Below are 22,403 nucleotides of genomic sequence, written 5' to 3'. Positions count from 1 at the left end.
TAAAAAATGATTTCAAATCTAAATAAAAGATACCAAGAGAACAAAAGCAAGTTTTATAATCAAAGTAAACTGGAAAGTTATCTCCGAATTATGAAAACATTTTCATGTCCATTTAAATATCCACATATATAAGAGCTATAATATGCCCCAGGCTCGTACACGGTTGGAAATACCACCATTTTTTATAAGATCAACTCATTGCCGTGGTAAAGTCATGACATAGTCAATCCCATTTGCACCTCTTTAAAAAGACTAACCAATTAAAATTCCCCTTGTAAGAACCACACAGCCAACAACTCGATATAATTTTATTTAACCACAGCTGTAAAAGTACACTATAATGGGAATAAAACCAAAAGAAGGGGGGCTTGGGGAAATTTTACACTGATATAGTGTACTTGCACTCTAACAAGGTACGGAGTTTGTAAAGGTCTCTGGGGGATGACATTCCATCAGCAGACCCAGATTGGGTTTCAGCGCAAGGTTTTTACTGGACTTTTGAAATTGCTTGCTGCTTGTAGCTGAAGCTGGTATGCCATGGGGTGAATCTTGAAACCGTATAACCTTAGGGAGAAAAGAAACACTTGTAAGAACAGATATATAATCACTTGCGTACCTTTCCCATCATTCTTGCCCCACCCCCTACCATTATGGTCTGCTATACCTATCACAACACTTCTTCTCAAGGTCTCTATTTGCACACACGACATTACCATGTTCCCCTTACCCATGGCTGCCTCTCTCTCTGGCTTATTACACTATAAACATCATGGCTACCTTGTCTCTCTCATATCAATCTTTTCTCTAGCAAAACATCCTCTCCATAATGGCCCCTCTGTATGCCCCCTTATCATGCCATCTCAATAATTGCAGCTGTATCTTCCACATTTCACACTCTCTATCATTGCCACATTATCTACCTTCCAATTTCACTCCCTACCAATTGTCTGATGTCTTCCAAAATCACACACCCCCATCATGGTCAACTTAATCTCCTCCTCTAACATCATGCCCTTCCCATCACAGTTGCTGCCTGTCTTTCCTCAATATGTTCTGACCGATTGCTGTCATTTTACAGTCTTTCCTATTACACCGTTTCCAACCAGGACACAATCTGCTCACCCCCCCCCCACCCACCCGTATTGGATGCCTCAGTCTTACCTACCCTAACACACATTTCACCATAACTGTCAACTGTCTATCCTCACAATTTTACCACCCCCAAAGGAATCTTCCAGTTTTCCACCAGGGCTCAAAATCAAGACCACCTTCAACTCTCCTATGACAATCTCTTCTCCCACCATCAGCAAATCACTGCTCTCCACTGCCGTCTCCCTGTCACGTCCTTGACATCCATCTAGCATCGTCCCCTAATCATAACCATCTAAATGTATTTTGTTCTCCACCCTCTCTCCATAATAACCACCCCTGACTTGTTCATCGTTTATTAACATCCCTCTATCACACCTTGCACATTAATCTAATCTCCTCCACTCCCATCATAGTAACCTATGTTCTACATGCTTTCTCTCCATACTATACAAGTTCACTTCATCACCAAGATACACCTCTATGCTTCCAATTTATTTAATTATCCATGCACCTTTCATTCATCCCATAATTTTATGCAGTGAACATTGCTACTCACCTAGGAACAAACTGATTGGCTGGTCTCTTGGGCCGATACTCAGGGTGAACCATGAACAACATGTGAGGGAATCCAGTACCAAAGTATGCTCCGTCTGTGTGGTGGTGGCGTGAGGACTTAGGTGTGTAAACGTCCATACATTTTGGGCAATAGAGTTTAACCATAGCTTCACCAGGAATATCAGAGAGACCTAGGTGATGGGGGAAGGTTGATTTAAGAGATAAAGGTGTATGCAACATTAGAAGCACTTTAAAATATAAACGTGAGGTTAGGGTGGAAAATAATTATTATTAAGCAGGGGTCAGACTGGTGCGCAGGGATTATTGAGCTGTAGTTCCAACGGGGAAGACAAATATAGAAAAACAGAAAAATTGAAGAAACAGAGAATCCACCACAACAGACTAAGGACAGGGAGGCACACAAAAGGCTCAAAGGCTCTTACCAATAGGCAGCATTGGCTGATTCTCACAGTAAACGCGTGGACAGTAGCCAAAATCTCCCTGCTGATATTTCTCCAGCTGCAAAGAAAGAAACATAGTGTGTAATCTCAACAGTGTTCACCTCTACAATATAATGGGAATATCTGCAAATATCAGTCTTTCCAGGTTAGCAGCCTCAGATATGTAAGCAAATTTGACAATAATATGAACTAATATGACTAAACAAATTATCTGTTACTGTTAAAAATTCAACAAATTAATTTTTATAAACTTAGAATTCCTTATTAATTTACGTATCAGTCTTCTCCTTAGGACCTATTTAATGGGCACACCACATAGCTGCTTCTACTGACCACCTGCCTAAAATTCTAGCTAATATTTAAGTAATGGTAAACCCTTCCTCCTTATAAAAACAGATCTGGAATGATATTTTAAATGGAGTTTATTTTATCAGTTGTAATGAAGATGCGGTATAAGTTACTTTTTAATCTAGATATGAAATTTAAATAAACCTTCTTGCTTACATTTTTTTTGTAACCAGATCTTAAAAGTACAGAAATGATCAGTATAGGTGGGATACAACAAGCTAAATCTGCTATTTCAAATGAGAAAATAAAAAGGTGAAGGAGCCATTTGTAAACAATTTAATTTACTCAAATAGGTAAAACAGGTCATTGGGAACACATTAAAAGTGAGAAATTACACTGCACTGTCCTTTTAAAGGGACATTATACTGTAAAATAATTCTCCACTTTAATGTGTTTCCAATCATCTATTTTGCCTGTTGAAATCACAACCTGTCAAGGTATCTGAGTATTAATAATATGGCTGTGTACACCAAATATTTCATTTAATTGGTAAAACTCCAAAATGTCACAGTGTGTAATTTAGCCCACACTTCTTTTGATTACACAGGATGAATCATAGGCCTGTATCCCATTCCTCAAAGGAATGGTTTTCAAAGTAATCTTAGAAAGGCCACTTCAAAAGAAACACTTCCTGCTATGGTGTGAAGCTAAATCCCTATCAGATTGTCACTGACCCTTTCTTCTGGCTCTAAAACATTTAGCCATAATATATATTTTTTAAATACTGTATTACATGTCTACATAGGGATCTGGGGAAATGCAATTCAAATTGTAATAAATTAAATGAATAACTACATTAGTATATATAAAATACTGACCCATTGAATTCAAGATAAACACATTTTTCTCTGTTTTCCAGAAATCTAGTGAAAACTACAGGAGGAACTGATGTGGAGATGAGATCTCTAAATAAGTATCTATATAATAAATGTATAAATGATAGACTAATTTCAAAATAATATCTGTCCCTTGTTTTTCAGAAAAGATGTTCCATGAATAGTAGTCATAAACAGACATATGTGGATATTTTCTATTTTAACATAGAAATTGATAAAATAATGTTTGGTACATTTTTTGTTATGCTAAATGAAATATAGATACTGAAAAGAGTTTTATTAATGCAAAAAGTTATAGTATGATAAATAATCACTTTATAAGAATGTATTAAATTGTTAACAATGTTTGATATGCATTTCTGGGTGTCTGCTGCCACCTATAGATCAGAGACGGAATTACAGCTCAGAGAGGCACCTCAGAGGTGACCAATGAGATGTTCAGCTCCGAAGGGCCTCCCATATTGTTTCATCAATGATTAAGATATATAATATATAAGAAATTAAGATATATAATATATAAGATATTAATATAAGCTGAATGCAAAAGGAGAAAAGGGGCTGACTTTTGCTGGAGGACTAGTAACTGAATAATTGGCTGCGTTGGAATACAGTTACTTTAAGCAAATTGTGCTACCTTTTCTTATCCACATTGCAAATATCCTTATTTTCATATGAGGTGAAACAAGTTTTGAAGCTGAACTATTGATTTGGTCATTTTGGGTGAAGTATACGCGATTGATATATATATAATATTGAAATCAAAAGGTATTTAGTAACTATAACTAAACTGCAGTTAATAGATTTAAAGAGCATATTTGTATTTTAAAACTTGTATTTCATAGCCTGTGTATTTTAAAACTAATCCTTAGTGCTAAGTAATTTATCTTTGCAAATATATATATATTTTTATTAGAATTGGTCTTAATTGTAAGTAATTAAGGATTTATTTCAGCTTAGATAATTTGGCATTGGAATTGGTTGCTTGCACAAATAATATATATACAATTTCTGATGTTTTAAATTGGAATGATATAAGATAAATTGTGGCTATATAGCGGATTGTACTGCCTGAATGTTAGTGACTCAGATTCTGGTATCTCATTGTGGTATTTTAAATGCAACTCTGATTTGAGAGACTATTGTGAATAAGGCAACGTTTATGATCTTTGCATAGCATATTATAATAGTTTAAACGTGTATAGAATTGATTCAGGTCTAGCTTTCTACAAATATATTTCAATGTGTCTATAAATTTTAACTAATATAAAGTATTTAGGAATTTACATTAATTTTATTGTTTCGTATATGCATTTTATTGGGGTTTTATTTTAAAGAATAATTACTAAATATATTGTATTATAATCCGGCCATATACTGACAAACCTATACTGAAAATATTGATACTGCAGTACCAGCTATAGAAAAGCTATATAAACCAAGAGGCAGGAGCTAAAATCAACCTCTCAGTGGACACCAGCCTTAAGTTATGTTCCTTAAAACACACAGACACTACCAGTCAACAGTTTTAGAACATTTACATTTTTTTCAGTTTTTGTTGAAATTTATACACTTCAAGCCCAGTAAATAATGTGATGTTACAAAGGTAAGCGGTAAACTGCCAGAGGATAAAGTAGTAGGTTTAGGATACCAAAAACTGAAAAATAATGTATGTAGATGTTTATAACCCTAAAGTGTGTCTGCATTTCCTTCAGAGAAATTGCAAAAAAAGCCAAGGTGAAAGCGAGTAGTTTCCTACACCATCAAAAGGCACTTAGAAAATGGAGGATACTTTGTTGTGGCTTTGGGTCTGTCAGACTTCTTCCTGTCCAGAGTCAGATAACAAGTTTCTGAGAATCAACACCTTGCGTGATATGCGGCTCAAGCACAGCTTAACACTGGTCAAAGTAAGAGTCTCACTTTCAACTGTGAAGAGAACACTTCAAGATGCAGATTTGACAGGTCAAGTAACAGTCAAGTAATAGTCCGAAAGTCATTGCTAAGATAGCAAAATAAGAAAAAAAAAGGCTTCCCTGGGCCATTAAGAAAAGATGATGAAACAAAATGTAATTGAAATTTTTGGTTTATCATGCTGGGGGGTTTAGTAGCTAAACTCCTCTTATCACACTGTAGCTGCTGAGTAGGCCCCAAAGACTGGTGTCCACATGCAAATGAAGCTCCTGATTGGCTCACAGGTCCTGCTCAGGACCCGCAATCCTTTTCATAATTTATTTTTTTTAACCCCTTTAAGCACATAGTAAAGCAAGACACACTAATAGAAAAATGAACATTTAAACTAAGCAATAGAACATTACTACATAAAAATGTGACAGAAATTGTGACTAAAATCTCCTTTCCAAAAAGTAACAATACAAACTGTACTGCTTAAATAAGCTTTTTTTTATGAATCCACTTATATCCCATGTTTAACCCTATAGCACATCCTTGCTACTGTGTTATGCCAACAAAAGGATACATGGGGTGTCAGTGCCTGTAGAAGGTCCCTCTGATTGGCTTATCTAGAAGTATATTTTATTGGGGATAACATAAGAGCATGCTGGTCACTATGTGCCTACTGGTTTAACCATTTAGTAGGTGATTAGGACAAATAGAAATTAAAAGTGACTAACAAAGTAGTTTATTTTTTGTAGAATGGACATAAACCCAAGCACTTCCTAACAGTTTTAATAGTTTAACATGTTTAAAAAAAAAAATATATATATATATATATATATATATATATATATATATATTAATTGTATGGTTTCAATATCACAAAACAAAAAGGTGGGATTATCATCACTTTCTGTAAACAGAACATCTTACAATTTAACGCTACTTCATTTCACTTCAAATGCTAAATATGTGAACAAACGGAAAACTACACCATGTTATCGGGAACCACTTCATTTAGCAACAGGTGGCTCATAAAACTGATAAGTGGGGTGCTATCATAATTTGTGTTAAAGCACACAAAACAATTAGGCACATACAAGAACATTTTTATCCAAAACTATTTAACATGTTTCGATAAAGCGATTTTAAATTATACCGAGGCTAACTAAGAAAGAGTGTGTTTATGCAGAAGTTGCCCCCTAAAGGCAGCTTGCTCACTGGTTGATAAAGACAAAAAGAAGCTTTTATACCAAAAAAGTTTGTTTGTTTTTTTAAATTAGAAAAAAATAAAAAAGTCAAAATTAAACTTGCATGAATCAGAAAATGTAAAAAATATTAGACGCTTCTTTTAATTCATATATAATGCACAAAGGGATCTAACCCTTTAGATCTTTAAGGTAGATGAGTTTAGGAATATACAAAAAAGGTCAAAAACTACACATCAACAAGCCATACTCAAAGTAGCTTGAAATGACACCTGTGAATGTGTGCACGTACTGTGAGGGCCTATGCAATAGTATTCAATACCACACACCTTCTCAGAAAGTAAGCAGTGAGTTGTAGGACACAAATTAAGTCTTCAGAAGCAATTCACATCACTGCCAGCTCTCTAAGGTGTGCCGTTTGATTACAGATCCATGGGCCCCTTACAGCATATGTGCGTATGCTGTAGAAAAACAGTAATAACGTTTTTGCTAATGGAAGTATACTGCAAAAATGCTTACTTTCAAATTGAAATAAACTGCATTTTAACCTTTTTATCCCTTCAATACAAAAGCAATAAACCACGCTTAGTGCAGTCTCACCATCTGTGCAATGCCTCTGTTGGTCAGAATATAGCGTGCGTGGATCAGTCCGTATAACATTTCTGCTGCCTGCTCAATGAGGTCGCTCTGATTAGGGTTATCCTCCAACTCTTCATCTGCAAGAGAATAGTAACGATAATTGTGGGTTAGGGAATTTAAAACAAGATGTGGACAAAGGTGAGGGGGTACTCATTGCCCCCTAGGATAGTACTATACACCCATATAAACTTAGAGGATCGCTAAAAAGTGGAATTGAATAACTGACAAATGCACAAGACAATGCAACAGCACTTTGTTTACATTTGAAATAAGCAGTACAACATTTTCTATCAAAATTTCAAGTTCATCCAATTTTCCCTCCTCCCCGTATCATGTGAGAGCCATCAGTCAATCACAAAATGCATACACGGAACTCTTGCACATGCTCAGTAGGAGGTGTAGCTCAAAGTGTGCATATAAAAAGAACGTGCATGTTTTGATAGAGGAAGTATATGTTATCTGAACCACAAAAGTTTAATTTTGAGTTTAGTGGCCCTTTAGGAAGGGTATCAGCATAATTTCATAACCCTTCCACCATTTTCAGGTTTTAAAGGGAGATATATATATATATATTATACAGTATATATAACAACACCATCTGGAACCTCAATAGTAAACATTAGGGTTGCACCGATACCGATACTAGTATCAGTGCCGATTTCAAGTATTTGCATGAGTACTTGTACAAATGCACCGATACCTCCAATTCCTACCCATACACCATCTTGTGGCGTTTTTCATACTGCATGTTCCCATTTCATTTTAAGCTGGAGTGGAGACTTAACTAAAAATTGTTCACTTCTGTTCTGCCAATAGAAATTGCTCTTATTTGTATTATTGTACGTCAGAGCCGTGCTCCAAAAGCTGCTACTTTACAGCTGGAAGCCTACCTGGGTACTGGGAAGTTAATAAACAGATTTAATGGCCCAAAAAACAGAATTTATGCTTACCTGATAAATTACTTTCTCCAACTGTGTTTCCGGTCCACGGCGTCATCCTTACTTGTGGGATATTCTCTTCCCCAACAGGAAATGGCAAAGAGCCCAGCAAAGCTGGTCACATGATCCCTCCTAGGCTCCGCCTACCCCAGTCATTCGACCGACGTAAAGGAGGAATATGCATAGGAGAAATCATATGATACCGTGGTGACTGTAGTTAGAGAAAATAATTCATCAGACCTGATTAAAAAAACCAGGGCGGGCCGTGGACCGGACACACCTTTGGAGAAAGTAATTTATCAGGTAAGCATAAATTCTGTTTTCTCCAACATAGGTGTGTCCGGTCCACGGCGTCATCCTTACTTGTGGGAACCAATACCAAAGCTTTAGGACACGGATGAAGGGAGGGAGCAAATCAGGTCACCTAAATGGAAGGCACCACGGCTTGCAAAAACTTTCTCCCAAAAATAGCCTCCGAAGAAGCAAAAGTATCAAATTTGTAAAATTTGGCAAAAGTGTGCAGTGAAGACCAAGTCGCTGCCTTACATATCTGGTCAACAGAAGCCTCGTTCTTGAAGGCCCATGTGGAAGCCACAGCCCTAGTGGAGTGAGCTGTGATTCTTTCAGGAGGCTGCCGTCCGGCAGTCTCATAAGCCAATCGGATGATGCTTTTAAGCCAAAAAGAGAGAGAGGTAGAAGTTGCTTTTTGACCTCTCCTTTTACCGGAATAAACAACAAACAAAGATGATGTTTGTCTGAAATCCTTTGTAGCCTCTAAATAGAATTTTAGAGCACGAACTACATCCAAATTGTGTAACAAACGTTCCTTCTTTGAAACTGGATTCGGACACAAAGAAGGCACAACTATCTCCTGGTTAATATTTTTGTTAGAAACAACTTTCGGAAGAAAACCAGGTTTAGTACGCAAAACCACCCTATCTGCATGGAACACCAGATAAGGAGGAGAACACTGCAGAGCAGATAACTCTGAAACTCTTCTAGCAGAAGAAATTGCAACCAAAAACAAAACTTTCCAAGATAGTAACTTAATATCTACGGAATGTAAGGGTTCAAACGGAACCCCTTGAAGAACTGAAAGAACTAAATTGAGACTCCAAGGAGGAGTCAAAGGTTTGTAAACAGGCTTGATTCTAACCAGAGCCTGAACAAAAGCTTGAACATCTGGCACAGCCGCCAGCTTTTTGTGAAGTAAGACAGATAAAGCAGAAATCTGTCCCTTCAAAGAACTTGCAGATAATCCTTTCTCCAAACCCTCTTGTAGAAAGGATAGAATCTTAGGAATTTTTATCGTGTTCCATGGGAATCCTTTAGATTCACACCAACAGATATATTTTTTCCATATTTTATGGTAAATTTTCCTAGTTACAGGCTTTCTAGCCTGAATAAGAGTATCAATGACAGAATCTGAAAAACCACGCTTTGATAAAATCAAGCGTTCAATCTCCAAGCAGTCAGTTGGAGTGAAGCCAGATTCGGATGTTCGAATGGACCTTGAACAAGAAGGTCCTGTCTCAAAGGTAGCTTCCATGGTGGAGCCGATGACATATTCACCAGGTCTGCATACCAAGTCCTGCGTGGCCACGCAGGAGCTATCAAGTTCACCGAAGCCCTCTCCTGATTGATCCTGGCTACCAGCCTGGGAATGAGAGGAAACGGTGGGAATACATAGGCTAGGTTGAAGGTCCAAGGTGCTACTAGTGCATCTACTAGAGTCGCCTTGGGATCCCTGGATCTGGACCCGTAGCAAGGAACCTTGAAGTTCTGACGAGACGCCATCAGATCCATGTCTGGAATGCCCCATAATTGAGTTATTTGGGCAAAGATTTCCGGATGGAGTTCCCACTCCCCCGGATGGAAAGTCTGACGACTCAGAAAATCCGCTTCCCAATTTTCCACTCCTGGGATGTGGATTGCAGACAAGTGGCAGGAGTGATTCTCCGCCCATTGAATTATTTTGTTCACTTCTTCCATCGCCAGGGAACTCCTTGTTCCCCCCTGATGGTTGATATATGCAACAGTCGTCATGTTGTCTGATTGAAACCTTATGAATTTGGCCTTTGCTAGTTGAGGCCAAGCTTTGAGAGCATTGAATATCGCTCTCAGTTCCAGAATGTTTATCGGGAGAAGAGATTCTTCCCGAAACCATAGACCCTGTGCTTTCAGGGGTTCCCAGACCGCGCCCCAGCCCACCAGACTGGCGTCGGTCGTGACAATGACCCACTCTGGTCTGCGGAAGCTCATTCCCTGTGACAGGTTGTTCAGGGTCAGCCACCAACGGAGTGAATCTCTGGTTCCCTGATCTACTTGGATCGTCGGAGACAAGTCTGTATAATCCCCATTCCACTGTCTGAGCATGCACAGTTGTAATGGTCTTAGATGAATTTGTGCAAAAGGAACTATGTCCATTGCCGCAACCATCAAACCTATTACTTCCATGCACTGCGCTATGGAAGGAAGAAGAACAGAATGAAGTACTTGACAAGAGCTTAGAAGTTTTGATTTTCTGGCCTCTGTCAGAAAAATCTTCATTTCTAAGGAGTCTATTATTGTTCCCAAGAAGGGAACTCTTGTTGACGGGGACAGAGAACTTTTTTCTATGTTCACCTTCCACCCGTGAGATCTGAGAAAGGCTAGGACAATGTCCGTATGAGCCTTTGCTTTTGACAGAGACGACGCTTGAATCAGTATGTCGTCCAAGTAAGGTACTACTGCAATGCCCCTTGGTCTTAGCACCGCTAGAAGGGACCCTAGTACCTTTGTGAAAATCCTTGGAGCAGTGGCTAATCCGAATGGAAGTGCCACAAACTGGTAATGCTTGTCCAGAAAGGCAAACCTTAGGAACCGATGATGTTCCTTGTGGATAGGAATATGTAGATACGCATCCTTTAAATCCACCGTGGTCATGAATTGACCTTCCTGGATGGTAGGAAGAATTGTTCGAATGGTTTCCATTTTGAACGATAGAACCCTGAGAAATTTGTTTAGAATCTTGAGATCTAAAATTGGTCTGAATGTTCCCTCTTTTTTGGGAACTATGAACAGATTGGAGTAAAACCCCATCCCTTGTTCTCCTAATGGAACAGGATGAATCACTCCCATTCTTAACAGGTCTTCTACACAATGTAAGAATGCCTGTCTTTTTATTTGGTCTGAAGACAATTGAGACCTGTGGAACCTTCCCCTTGGGGGTAGTTCCTTGAATTCCAGGAGATAACCTTGAGAAACTATTTCTAGCGCCCAAGGATCCTGAACATCTCTTGCCCAAGCCTGAGCAAAGAGAGAGAGTCTGCCCCCCACCAGATCCGGTCCCGGATCGGTGGCCAACACTTCATGCTGTTTTAGTAGCAGTGGCAGGTTTCTTGGCCTGCTTACCCTTGTTCCAGCCTTGCATTGGTCTCCAGGCTGGTTTGGTTTGAGAACTATTACCCTCTTGCTTAGAGGGTGTAGAATTTGAGGCTGGTCCGTTTCTGCGAAAGGGACGAAAATTTGGCTTATTTTTAGCCTTAAAAGACCTATCCTGAGGAAGGGCGTGGCCCTTTCCCCCAGTGATGTCTGAAATAATCTCTTTCAAGTCAGGGCCAAATAGCGTTTTACCTTTGAAAGGGATTTTAAGCAATTTGTTCTTGGAGGACACATCCGCTGACCAAGACTTTAGCCAAAGCGCTCTGCGCGCCACAATTGCAAAACCTGAATTTTTCGCCGCTAATCTAGCTAATTGCAAAGTGGCGTCTAAGATAAAAGAGTTAGCCAACTTAAGTGCTTGAACTCTGTCCATAACCTCCTCATATGAAGAGTCTTTATTGAGCGACTTTTCTAGTTCTTCTAACCAGAAACACGCTGCTGTAGTGACAGGAACAATGCATGAAATTGGTTGTAGAAGGAAACCTTGCTGAACAAACATCTTTTTAAGCAAACCCTCTAATTTTTTATCCATAGGATCTTTGAAAGCACAACTATCTTCTATAGGGATAGTAGTGCATTTGTTTAGAGTAGAAACCGCCCCCTCGACCTTGGGGACTGTCTGCCATAAGTCCTTTCTGGGGTCGACCATAGGAAATAACTTTTTAAATATAGGGGGAGGAACAAAAGGTATGCCGGGCCTTTCCCATTCCTTATTTACAATGTCCGCCACCCGCTTGGGTATAGGAAAAGCATCGGGGGGCACCGGGACCTCTAGGAACTTGTCCATCTTACATAATTTCTCTGGAATGACCAAATTGTCACAATCATCCAGAGTAGATAACACCTCCTTAAGCAGAGCGCGGAGATGTTCCAATTTAAATTTAAAAATAATAACAGGTTCAGCTTGTTGAGAAATTTTTCCTGAATCTGAAATTTCTCCCTCAGACAAAACCTCCCTGCTGGCCCCTTCAGATTGGCGTGAGGGTACGTCAGAACCATTATCATCAGCGTCCTCATGCTCTTCAGTATCTAAAACAGAGCAATCGCGCTTTCTCTGATAAGTAGGCATTTTGGACAAAATGTTTTTAATAGAATTATCCATTACAGCCGTTAATTGTTGCATAGTAAGAAGGATTGGCGCACTAGATGTACTAGGGGCCTCTTGTGTGGGCAAGACTGGTGTAGACACAGAAGGGGATGATGCAGTACCATGCTTACTCCCCTCGCTTGAGGAATCATTTTGGGCAACATCATTATCAGTGGCATCATTGTCCCTACTTTGTCTGGACACTAAGTCACATTCATCACATATATTTAAATGGGGAGGAACCTTGGCTTCCAAACATACAGAACATCGTCTATCTGATGGTTCAGACATGTTAACAGGCATAAACTTGATAACAAAGCACAAAAAACGTTTTAAAATAAAACCGTTACTGTCACTTTAAATTTTAAACTGAACACACTTTATTACTGAATATGCGAAAAAGTATGAAGGAATTGTTCAAAATTCACCAAAATTTCACCAGTGTCTTAAAGCCTTAAAAGTATTGCACACCAAATTTGAAAGCTTTAACTCTTAAAATAACGGAACCGGAGCCGTTTTTACATTTAACCCCTATACAGTCCCTGGTATCAGCTTTGCTGAGACCCAACCAAGCCCAGAGGGGAATACGATACCAAATGACGCCTTCTATAAGCTTTTTCAGTGGTTCTTAGCTCCTCACACATGCATCTGCATGCCTTGCTTTCCAAAAACAACTGCGCATTAGTGGCGCGAAAATGAGGCTCTGCCTATGACTAGAAAAGGCCCCCAGTGAAAAAGGTGTCCAATACAGTGCCTGCCGTTTTTTTAATACATCCCCAAGATTAAAAGAACTATTTATAGTTAACATCCATTAAATATACTTATAATGTAATCGTTTTAGCCCAGAAAAATGTCTACCAGTCTTTAAAGCCCTTGTGAAGCCCTTTATTCTTATACTAAACTAAGAAAATGGCTTACCGGTTCCCATAGGGAAAATGACAGCTTCCAGCATTACCAAGTCTTGTTAGAAATGTGTCATACCTCAAGCAGCAAAAGTCTGCTCACTGTTTCCCCCAACTGAAGTTAATTCATCTCAACAGTCCTGTGTGGAAACAGCCATCGATTTTAGTAACGGTTGCTAAAATCATTTTCCTCTTACAAACAGAAATCTTCATCTCTTTTCTGCTTCAGAGTAAATAGTACATACCAGCACTATTTTAAAATAACAAACTCTTGATTGAAGAATAAACCTACATTTAAACACTAAAAAAACTCTTAGCCATCTCCGTGGAGATGTTGCCTGTGCAACGGCAAAGAGAATGACTGGGGTAGGCGGAGCCTAGGAGGGATCATGTGACCAGCTTTGCTGGGCTCTTTGCCATTTCCTGTTGGGGAAGAGAATATCCCACAAGTAAGGATGACGCCGTGGACCGGACACACCTATGTTGGAGAAATATATATCTTTCTGACCCATGCAGTAGTGTGAAAGTGAAAGACTGTTCAGTTTAGCGTCAATCGTCCTTACTGATAAAGGAACTTAAGAACTTGCCACTAACTTTTGAAAAAAGGAAATTTATGCTTACCCGATAAATGTATTTCTTTTACGATATGACGAGTCCACGGATTTCATCCTTACTTATGGGATATTGCCTCCTGGTCAGCAGGAGGAGGCAAAGCAGAGCTGCATATATAACTCCTCCCTTCCCTCCCACTCCAGTCATTCGACCAAAGTTAGGAAGAGAAAGGAAAAGCCAAGGAGCAGAGGTGACTGAAGTTTAACAAAAATAAATACCTGTCCTAGAAAAAAAAAAGACAGGGTGGGCCGTGGACTTGTCATATCGTAAAAGAAAAAAATTATCAGGTAAGCATAAAATTTCCTTTTCTTTTACAAGATATGATAAGTCCACTGATTTCATCCTTTCTTATGGGAAGCTATAGGACACGGATGAAAGGGAGGGACAACACAGGAACCTAAACGGAAGGCACCACTGCTTGAAGAACCTTTCTCCAAAAAACAGCCTCGGACAAGGCAAAAGTATAAAATTTTTAAAATTTGGAAAAAGTGTGAAGAGACAACCAAGTTGCAGCCTTGCAAATCTGTTCAACAGAAGCATCATTTTTTAATGTCCATGAGGAAGCCACAGCCCTAGTAGAGTGAGCCATAATACGTTCTGGAGGCTGCTGTCCAGCAGTCTGATATACAACACGGATGATACTCCTCAGCCAAAAGGAAAGAGGTCGCCGCAGCTTTCTGACCCCTACGTCTTCCAGAAAGAACAAACAATGAAGACGAAACTCTTTAGTCGCCTGCAAATAAAACTTCAGAGCACGGACCACGTCCAAGTTATGTAACAGACACTCATTATTAGAAGAATTGGGACAAGGAAGGAACAATTTCCTGATTAATATTCTTATTAGAGACAACCTTAGGAAAGAAACCAGGTTTGGTACGTAACACCACCTTATCAGAATGGAAAATAAGATAAGGAGAATCCCATTGTAAAGCTGAAATCTCAGAAACTCTGCGAGCAGAAGAAATAGCAACCAAAAATAAAACTTTCCAAGATAATAACTTAATATCTATGGAATGCATAGGTTCAAATGGAACTCCTTGAAGAACATTAAGAACTAAATTCAAACTCCAAAGAGGAGCAATTGGTCTAAACACAGGCTTGATTCTAGTCAGAGCCTGACAAAAAGATTGAATATCTGCCAGACGTTTGTGTAGCAAGATAGATAAAGCAGAAATCTGTCCCTTTAAGGAACTTGCTGATAACCCTTTCTCCAATCCTTCTTGGAGAAAGGACAAAATCCTAGGAATCCTAATCTTACTCCATGAGTAGCCCTTGGATTCGCACCAATAAAGATATTTACGCCATATCTTATGGTAAATCTTTCTAGTAACAGGCTTCCGTGCCTGGATCAAGGTATCAATGACCGAATCAAAGAACCCTCGCTTAGATAAAATCAAGCTTCAATCTCCAAGCAGTCAGCTGCAGAGAAATTAGATTTGGATGATGGAAGGGCCCCTGAATGAGAAGGTCCTGCCTCAATGGAAGCTTCCACGGCGGCAGAGAGGACATGTCCACCAGATCGGCATACCAAGTCTTGCGAGGCCACGCCAGAGTGATTAGAATCACTGAAGCCCTCTCCTGTTTGATCCGTGCAATCACCCGGGGAAGGAGAGCAAACGGTGGAAACATAAGCTAGGTTGAGCGAACAAGGCACTGCCAAGGCATCCATCAGTTCGGCCTGAGGGTCCCTGGACCTAGATCCGTATCTCGGGAGCTTGGCATCCTGACGAGACGCCATCAGATCTAATTCCGGTCTGCCCCACCTGAGAATCAGGGTGGAAAAGACCTCTGGATGGAGTTCCCATTACCCCGTATGAAACGTTTGTCTGCTCAAAAAATCCGCCTCCCAGTTGTCCACTCCTGGGATGTAGATTGCTGACAGATAAGAGTGAGCCTCCGCCCACCAAATTATCTTGGATACTTCTGTCATCGCTAAGGAACTCCTTGTTCCTCCCTGATGATTGATGTAAGCCACAGTCGTGATGTTGTCCGACTGAAATCGGATAAATTTGGCCGACGCCAACTGAGGCCAAGCTTGAAGCGCATTGAATATTGCTCTCAATTCCAGAATACTGATGGGAAGTAGAGACTCCGACCGAGTCCACACACCCTGAGCCTTCAGAGAATTCCAGACTGCACCCCATCCTAGTAGACTGGCGTCCGTTCTCACTATCACCCATGAAGGTCTGCGGAAACACGTCCCTTGTCTCCTGATCCAGATCTATCTGAGGAGACAAATCTGCATAATCTCCATTCCACTGTCTGAGCATGCTCAGTTGTAGAGGTCTGAGATGAAACCGAGCAAACTGAATGATGTCCATTGCCGCCACCATTAAACCAATTACCTCCTTGCACTGAGCCACTGAAGGCCGAGGATTGGACTGAAGGGTTTGGCATGTATTCAGAATCTTTAACTTTCTGACTTCCGTCAAGAAAATTTTCATGGATACGGAATCTATCAGAGTTCCTAGAAAGGGAACCCTTGTCTGTGGAATTAGTGAACTCTTTTCTAGATTCACCTTCCACCCATGAGTCCTTAGAAAGGACAGAACCATGTCGGTATGAGACTGTCAGATGGTAAGACGACGCCTGGATTAGAATATCGTCCAGATAAGGCGCCACTGCAATGCCCCGCGGTCTGAGAACCGCTAGCAAAGACCCTAGAACCTTTGTGATGATCCTGGGTGCCGTGGCCAACCCGGCACTGAAAATGTTTGTCCAGGAAGGCAAACCTTAGAAGCTGGTGATGATCCTTGTGGATAGGAATATGAAGATATGCATACTTTAAGTCCATGGTAGTCATATATTGACCCTCCTGGATCAATGGAAGAATTGTCCGAATAGTCTCCATCTTGAAGGATGGAACTTTGAGAAATTTGTTTAGACTCTTGAGGTCTAAAATGGGTGGGAACATTCCCTCTTTTTTGGGAACCATGAAAAGATTTGAGTAAAACCAATGCCCCTGTATTGGAACGGGACGAATTACTCCCATAGTAGAGAGGTCTTTTACACAATGTAAGAAGGCCTCTCTTTATCTGGTCTACAGACAATCGTGAAAGAAGAAACCTCCCCCTTGGCAGAGAATTTTTGAATTCCAGTCGATACCCTTTGGACACGATTTCCAGTGTCCAGGTATCCTGAACGTCTCTTACCCAAGCCTGGACAAAGAGAGAAAGTCTGCCCCCTACTAGATCCGGTCCCGGATCGGGGCCGCCCCCTCATGCTGTCTTGGGAGCAGCAGCCGGCTTCTTGGGTTGTTTAAGAATACCACAATAATTTATTAATAATAATCCACATTATTTATTGAAACCAGTTAAAATAACATTCCAAAATCAGAAGGACAAAATACAAGAACTCCTTACGCGTTTCGTACCTGTTGGCACTTAGTCATAGGTTCTTTGGATGTTTACCCTTGTTCCAAGCCTGGTTGGGTCTCAAGATGGACTTGGCTTGTGCAAAGTTCCCTTCCTGTTTAGCAGAAGAAGAAGAAGAGGGGACTCCCTTGAAATTCCGAAAGGAACGAAAATTATTCAGTTTACCCCTTTGTTTAGCTGCTTTATCCTGAGGTATGAGATGACCCTTACCTCCCGTAATGTCAGAAATGATTTCTTTTAAGTCAGGCCCGAATAGGGTCTTTCCTTTGAAAGGAATAGCCAAAAGCTTTGATTTAGAGGATACATCAGCAGACCAAGATTTTAACCATAAAGCTCTATGCGCTAAAATGGCAAATGCTGCATTCTTAGCCGCCAACTTTGCGATCTGAAAAGGCGGCATCTGTAATAAAAGAATTAGCCAGCTTAAGGGCCTTAATTCTATCTAGAATTACTCTAAAAGGAGTCTCAGTCTTAAGAGACTCCTCTAAGGCGTCAAACCAAAAGGCAGCCGCAGTTGTAACTGGTTGTAATAGAAACCCCTGGTGAATAAATAGCTTTTTTAGAAGACCCTCCCATTTTTTATCCATAGGATCTTTGAAAGCACAACTGTCCTCAATAGGAATAGTTGTACGCTTAGCCAGGGTAGATTTAGCTCTCTCCACCTTAGGGACTGTTTGCCAAGAATCCCGAACAGTGTCAGCTATAGGATACATTTTCTTAAAATTAGGAGAAGGTGAGAACGGGATACCCGGTCTTTCCCATTCCCGCGTAATAATTTCCGAAATTCTCTTAGGAACCGGAAACACATCAGAATAAGCAAGAACCTCTAAGTATTTGTCCATCTTACACAATTTCTCTGGTGGTACCACTAGAGTGTCACAGTCATCCAGAGTCGCTAAAACCTCCCGAAGTAACAGGCAGAGGTGTTCAAGCTTAAATCTGAAGGACATGAAGTTCCCTATCCCTGGGAGGGTACATCGGAGATAGCCATCAAGGCGTCAGAAGTTTCAGGGACCACATGGGTCTCTGTCCTGCTGCGTTTGCCCTGTAACACTGGCAACTTAAATAAGACTTCTGTGAGAGTGGATGACATAACCGCAGCCATATCCTGCAAAGTGAAAGAAGTAGACGCCGTTGAGGAACATGGCGTCGTTTGCGTGGGCGTTAAAGGCTGTGACGCTTGGGGAGAAAGTAGCGGCATACCCTGAAACTCATTGGTCTGAGAACATTCTCCAGACATATCTTTATTAGTAAATATTTTCTCTTTACATTGTAAGGCTCTTTCTATATAAGAGACACATAGGGTAACAGGGGGTTCCACAATGGCATCCAAACACATAGGACAGGTAGTTTGTTCGAGGTCATCCATAATGATAACTTAAACAAAATACCAACTTGTTCAAATCACAGAAAGAATCTGTTGTACTGCGTCTTTAAAACAGACACTTTAATAATAAAATATTGTATAAAGGATTTAACTGCAACACTGGCAATCCGGGATAAAGTTTAAAACCAAGGCAGAGTGACTCTCTCTGCACAATGTTATAAGTGTTCTACTGATTAAGACAGAGGACAATTTCACATTTGCACAATATGGCAATTTCACATTTGCTTATAAGGTTTACCGATTTACTTTTGCAAACTGCGGCTCCTACCTGCCTCCTGATTAAAGAAAAACACTGACACACTGAACACCTAAGTCGCTTGTAAATTCCCACAAGCGGACCTTCGTGGGCGTAGCCGTCAAACTCAAAAGTCCGCCAAGAACCGTGACAATAAAATTACACATACATCCCCAGCGTCAGCCCGCCCGTAATGACAGTATACACAAGCACTTCCCAGCTCTTCTAGATCCCTTATGTGTACTAGAGTGTCTGGTAATAGCATATACCCCTTATAAACAATATCCAGTATCTCCAAGTTAATCCGGTCTGCACCCTTAGAATATCTGGCCAACATAAAATATATCACTATGTATACACACCCCAGTGCTATTAGATTATGCAAACTGCCCTAATGTCTGGGGAAAGCATAAAAGGAGATCTCTCCCAGTATATTAAGTCAGTACAGTTAGTCTGAGTATAAGTATGTCCCAGAATAAAAACTGCACTTACCTCTGTGCTGAAGGTACAGCACGATAACTTCACAGTATCAAGAGGACCAATCTTCCTAATAAGGTCCTGTGAAATAGCAGGGTCATGGTTACAAGCTCCCCAGACCATAGACAGAAAATGCAGCACAAATATGGGAGGCACAGTGGATACAGAAATCCCCCAGTTCCCATAGTCTATAAGACTATTCAGAAGCTGCTCTGTAATAAAAACAGCACACATCGGTACCGTTTGAAAATAAAAAACTCTTGATTGAAGAATCTAAACTAACACCTCACTTTACCTCTTCCTATTACTAACACAGGCAAAGAGAATGACTGGTGTGGGAGGGAAGGGAGGAGCTATATATGCAGCTCTGCTGTGGAGCTCTTTGCCTCCTCCTGCTGACCAGGAGGCGATATCCCATGAAATCCGTGGACTCGTCATATCTTGTAAAAGAAATTATTCTAATTGCTAGATTGCCTGTCCATCCAGGGATGGACTGGGAATAAAAAGCAGCCCTGGAAAAATATGAAGAGCAGCTCTATTTTCCGTTGAGTCAGTGGAATACAAATGCCCCATTTTTCTCAAAGGTTATTACTGGGATACTCCTTCCCCAATATTATTTTCAGAATTAAATTACTTTGTATTAAGCACAAATGTCAGATTGATAAATTATATAGGCACCCTACAACCCAATTGCATCCAGTAATCGCCCCTTTAAATTGTAGTTTTCCAGCCCCAGCTGATGCAGCTGTTATTTATTGTTGTTATTAATATATTTTATTGTAATATTTTTTATTTTTAAACATGTTGTGAACTTTGTGACAACCAGCACATAAAACTGTTTTATTATTTCAAAATGTCTTGAGATACAGTTCATAATTATAAAGAAGAATCTTAAATCATTAGTCTGTATTGTGCTTGGTAAACTGTCATGACATAAATAAAGTATCAGTAATTGGTATCTGAGTATTTGAAAAAAAAAAGTATCGGTACTTGTACTTGGTCTTTAAAAAAAATGACATTGGTGCAACCCTAATAAACACAAATCACACAGGAAGGGACAACAGGAAGTTGCAAATGCAGAGAGTGGGTCATTTCCTCTGCAGAACAACATATGCAGGTCATGTTTTTATGTTTTATAACATAATTTATGTAAGAACTTACCTGATAAATTCATTTCTTTCATATTAGCAAGAGTCCATGAGCTAGTGACGTATGGGATATACATTCCTACCAGGAGGGGCAAAGTTTCCCAAACCTTAAAATGCCTATAAATACACCCCTCACCACACCCACAATTCAGTTTAACGAATAGCCAAGAAGTGGGGTGATAAGAAAAAAGTGCGAAAGCATATAAAATAAGGAATTGGAATAATTGTGCTTTATACAAAAAAATCAAAACCACCACAAAAAAGGGCGGGCCTCATGGACTCTTGCTAATATGAAAGAAATTAATTTATCAGGTAAGTTCTTACATAAATTATGTTTTCTTTCATGTAATTAGCAAGAGTCCATGAGCTAGTGACGTATGGGATAATGATTACCCAAGATGTGGATCTTTCCACACAAGAGTCACTAGAGAGGGAGGGATAAAATAAAGACAGCCAATTCCTGCTGAAAATAATCCACACCCAGAATAAAATTTAATGAAAAAACATAAGCAGAAGATTCAAACTGAAACCACTGCCTGAAGTACGTTTCTACCAAAAACTGCTTCAGAAGAAGAAAACACATCAAAATGGTAGAATTTAGTAAAAGTATGCAAAGAGGACCAAGTTGCTGTTTTGCAAATCTGATCAACCGAAGCTTCATTCTTAAACGCCCAGGAAGTAGAAACTGACCTAGTAGAATGAGCTGTAATCCTTTGAGGCGGAGTGTTACCCGACTCAACATAGGCATGATGAAATAAAGATTTCAACCAAGATGCCAAAGAAATGGCAGAAGCTTTCTGGTCTTTTCTAGAACCGGAAAAGATGACAAATAGACTAGAAGTCTTTCGGAAAGACTTAGTAGCTTCAACATACTATTACAAAGCTCTAACAGCATCCAAAGAATGCAATAATTTCTCCTTAGAATTCATAGGATTAGGACATAATGAAGGAACCACAATTTCTCTACTAATGTTGTTAGAATTCACAACCTTAGGTAAAAAATTCAAAAGAAGTTCGCAGCACCGCCTTATCCTGATGCAAAATCAGAAAAGGAGACTCACAAAAAATAGTAGATAATTCAGAGACTCTTCTGGCAGAAGAGATGGCCAAAAGAAACAAAACTTTCCAAGAAAGTTATATAACGACCAAAGAATGCATGGGTTCAAAAGGAGGAGCTTGAAGAGCCCCCAGAACCAAATTCAAACTCCAAGGAGGAGAAATTGACTTAATGACAAGTTTTATACGAACCAAAGGTTGTACAAAACAATGAATATCAGGAAGATTAGCAATCCTTCTGTGAAAAAGAACAGAAAGAGCAGAGATTTGTCTTACAAGAAACTTGCGGACAAACCTTTATCTAAACCATCCTGAAGAAATATAAGTCTTCCAGACTCTATAATATATCTCTCTAGATACAGATTTACGAACCTGTCACATAGTATCAATCACAGAGTCAGAGAAACCTCTTTGACCAACAATCAAGCGTTCAAACTCCACACCTTAAAACTAAGGTTTTGAGATCCTGATGGAAAAAAGAACCTTGAGACAGAAAGACTGGTCTTAACGGAAGAGTCCACAGCCGGCAAGAGGCCATCCGGACAAGATCCGCATACCAAAACCTGTGAGGCCATGCTGGAGCTACCAGCAGGACAAACGAGCATTCCTTAGAACATTGGAGAATACCCTTGGAAGAAGAACTAGAGGCGGAAAGATATAGGCAGGATGACACTTGTAAGGAAGAGATAATGCATCCACTGCCTCCGCCCGAGGATCCCGGGATCCGGACAGATA

At 39.9% G+C, this 22,403-nt stretch overlaps 1 protein-coding gene across 1 annotated transcript in view; it reads right to left on the bottom strand.

The window, feature by feature from the left end:
- Positions 1-294: 294 nt before the first annotated feature.
- The window catches only part of CSNK2B (casein kinase 2 beta), a 49,086-nt gene continuing 26,977 nt past the window's right edge, over positions 295-22,403 (bottom strand). The window contains exons 4-7 of the mRNA XM_053721973.1: positions 6,991-7,106; positions 2,091-2,166; positions 1,649-1,838; positions 295-564 (exon numbers count right to left, since the gene is read on the bottom strand). Of these exons, the coding sequence (XP_053577948.1) occupies positions 474-564; positions 1,649-1,838; positions 2,091-2,166; positions 6,991-7,106 (473 nt within the window). The 3' untranslated portion in view covers positions 295-473. The remainder of the gene's footprint in view (positions 565-1,648; positions 1,839-2,090; positions 2,167-6,990; positions 7,107-22,403) is intronic.

Source organism: Bombina bombina, chromosome 7, assembly GCF_027579735.1.
Source record: "Bombina bombina isolate aBomBom1 chromosome 7, aBomBom1.pri, whole genome shotgun sequence".
Classification (NCBI taxonomy): domain Eukaryota; kingdom Metazoa; phylum Chordata; class Amphibia; order Anura; family Bombinatoridae; genus Bombina; species Bombina bombina.
This window is presented reverse-complemented; position numbering and strand designations above follow the sequence as displayed.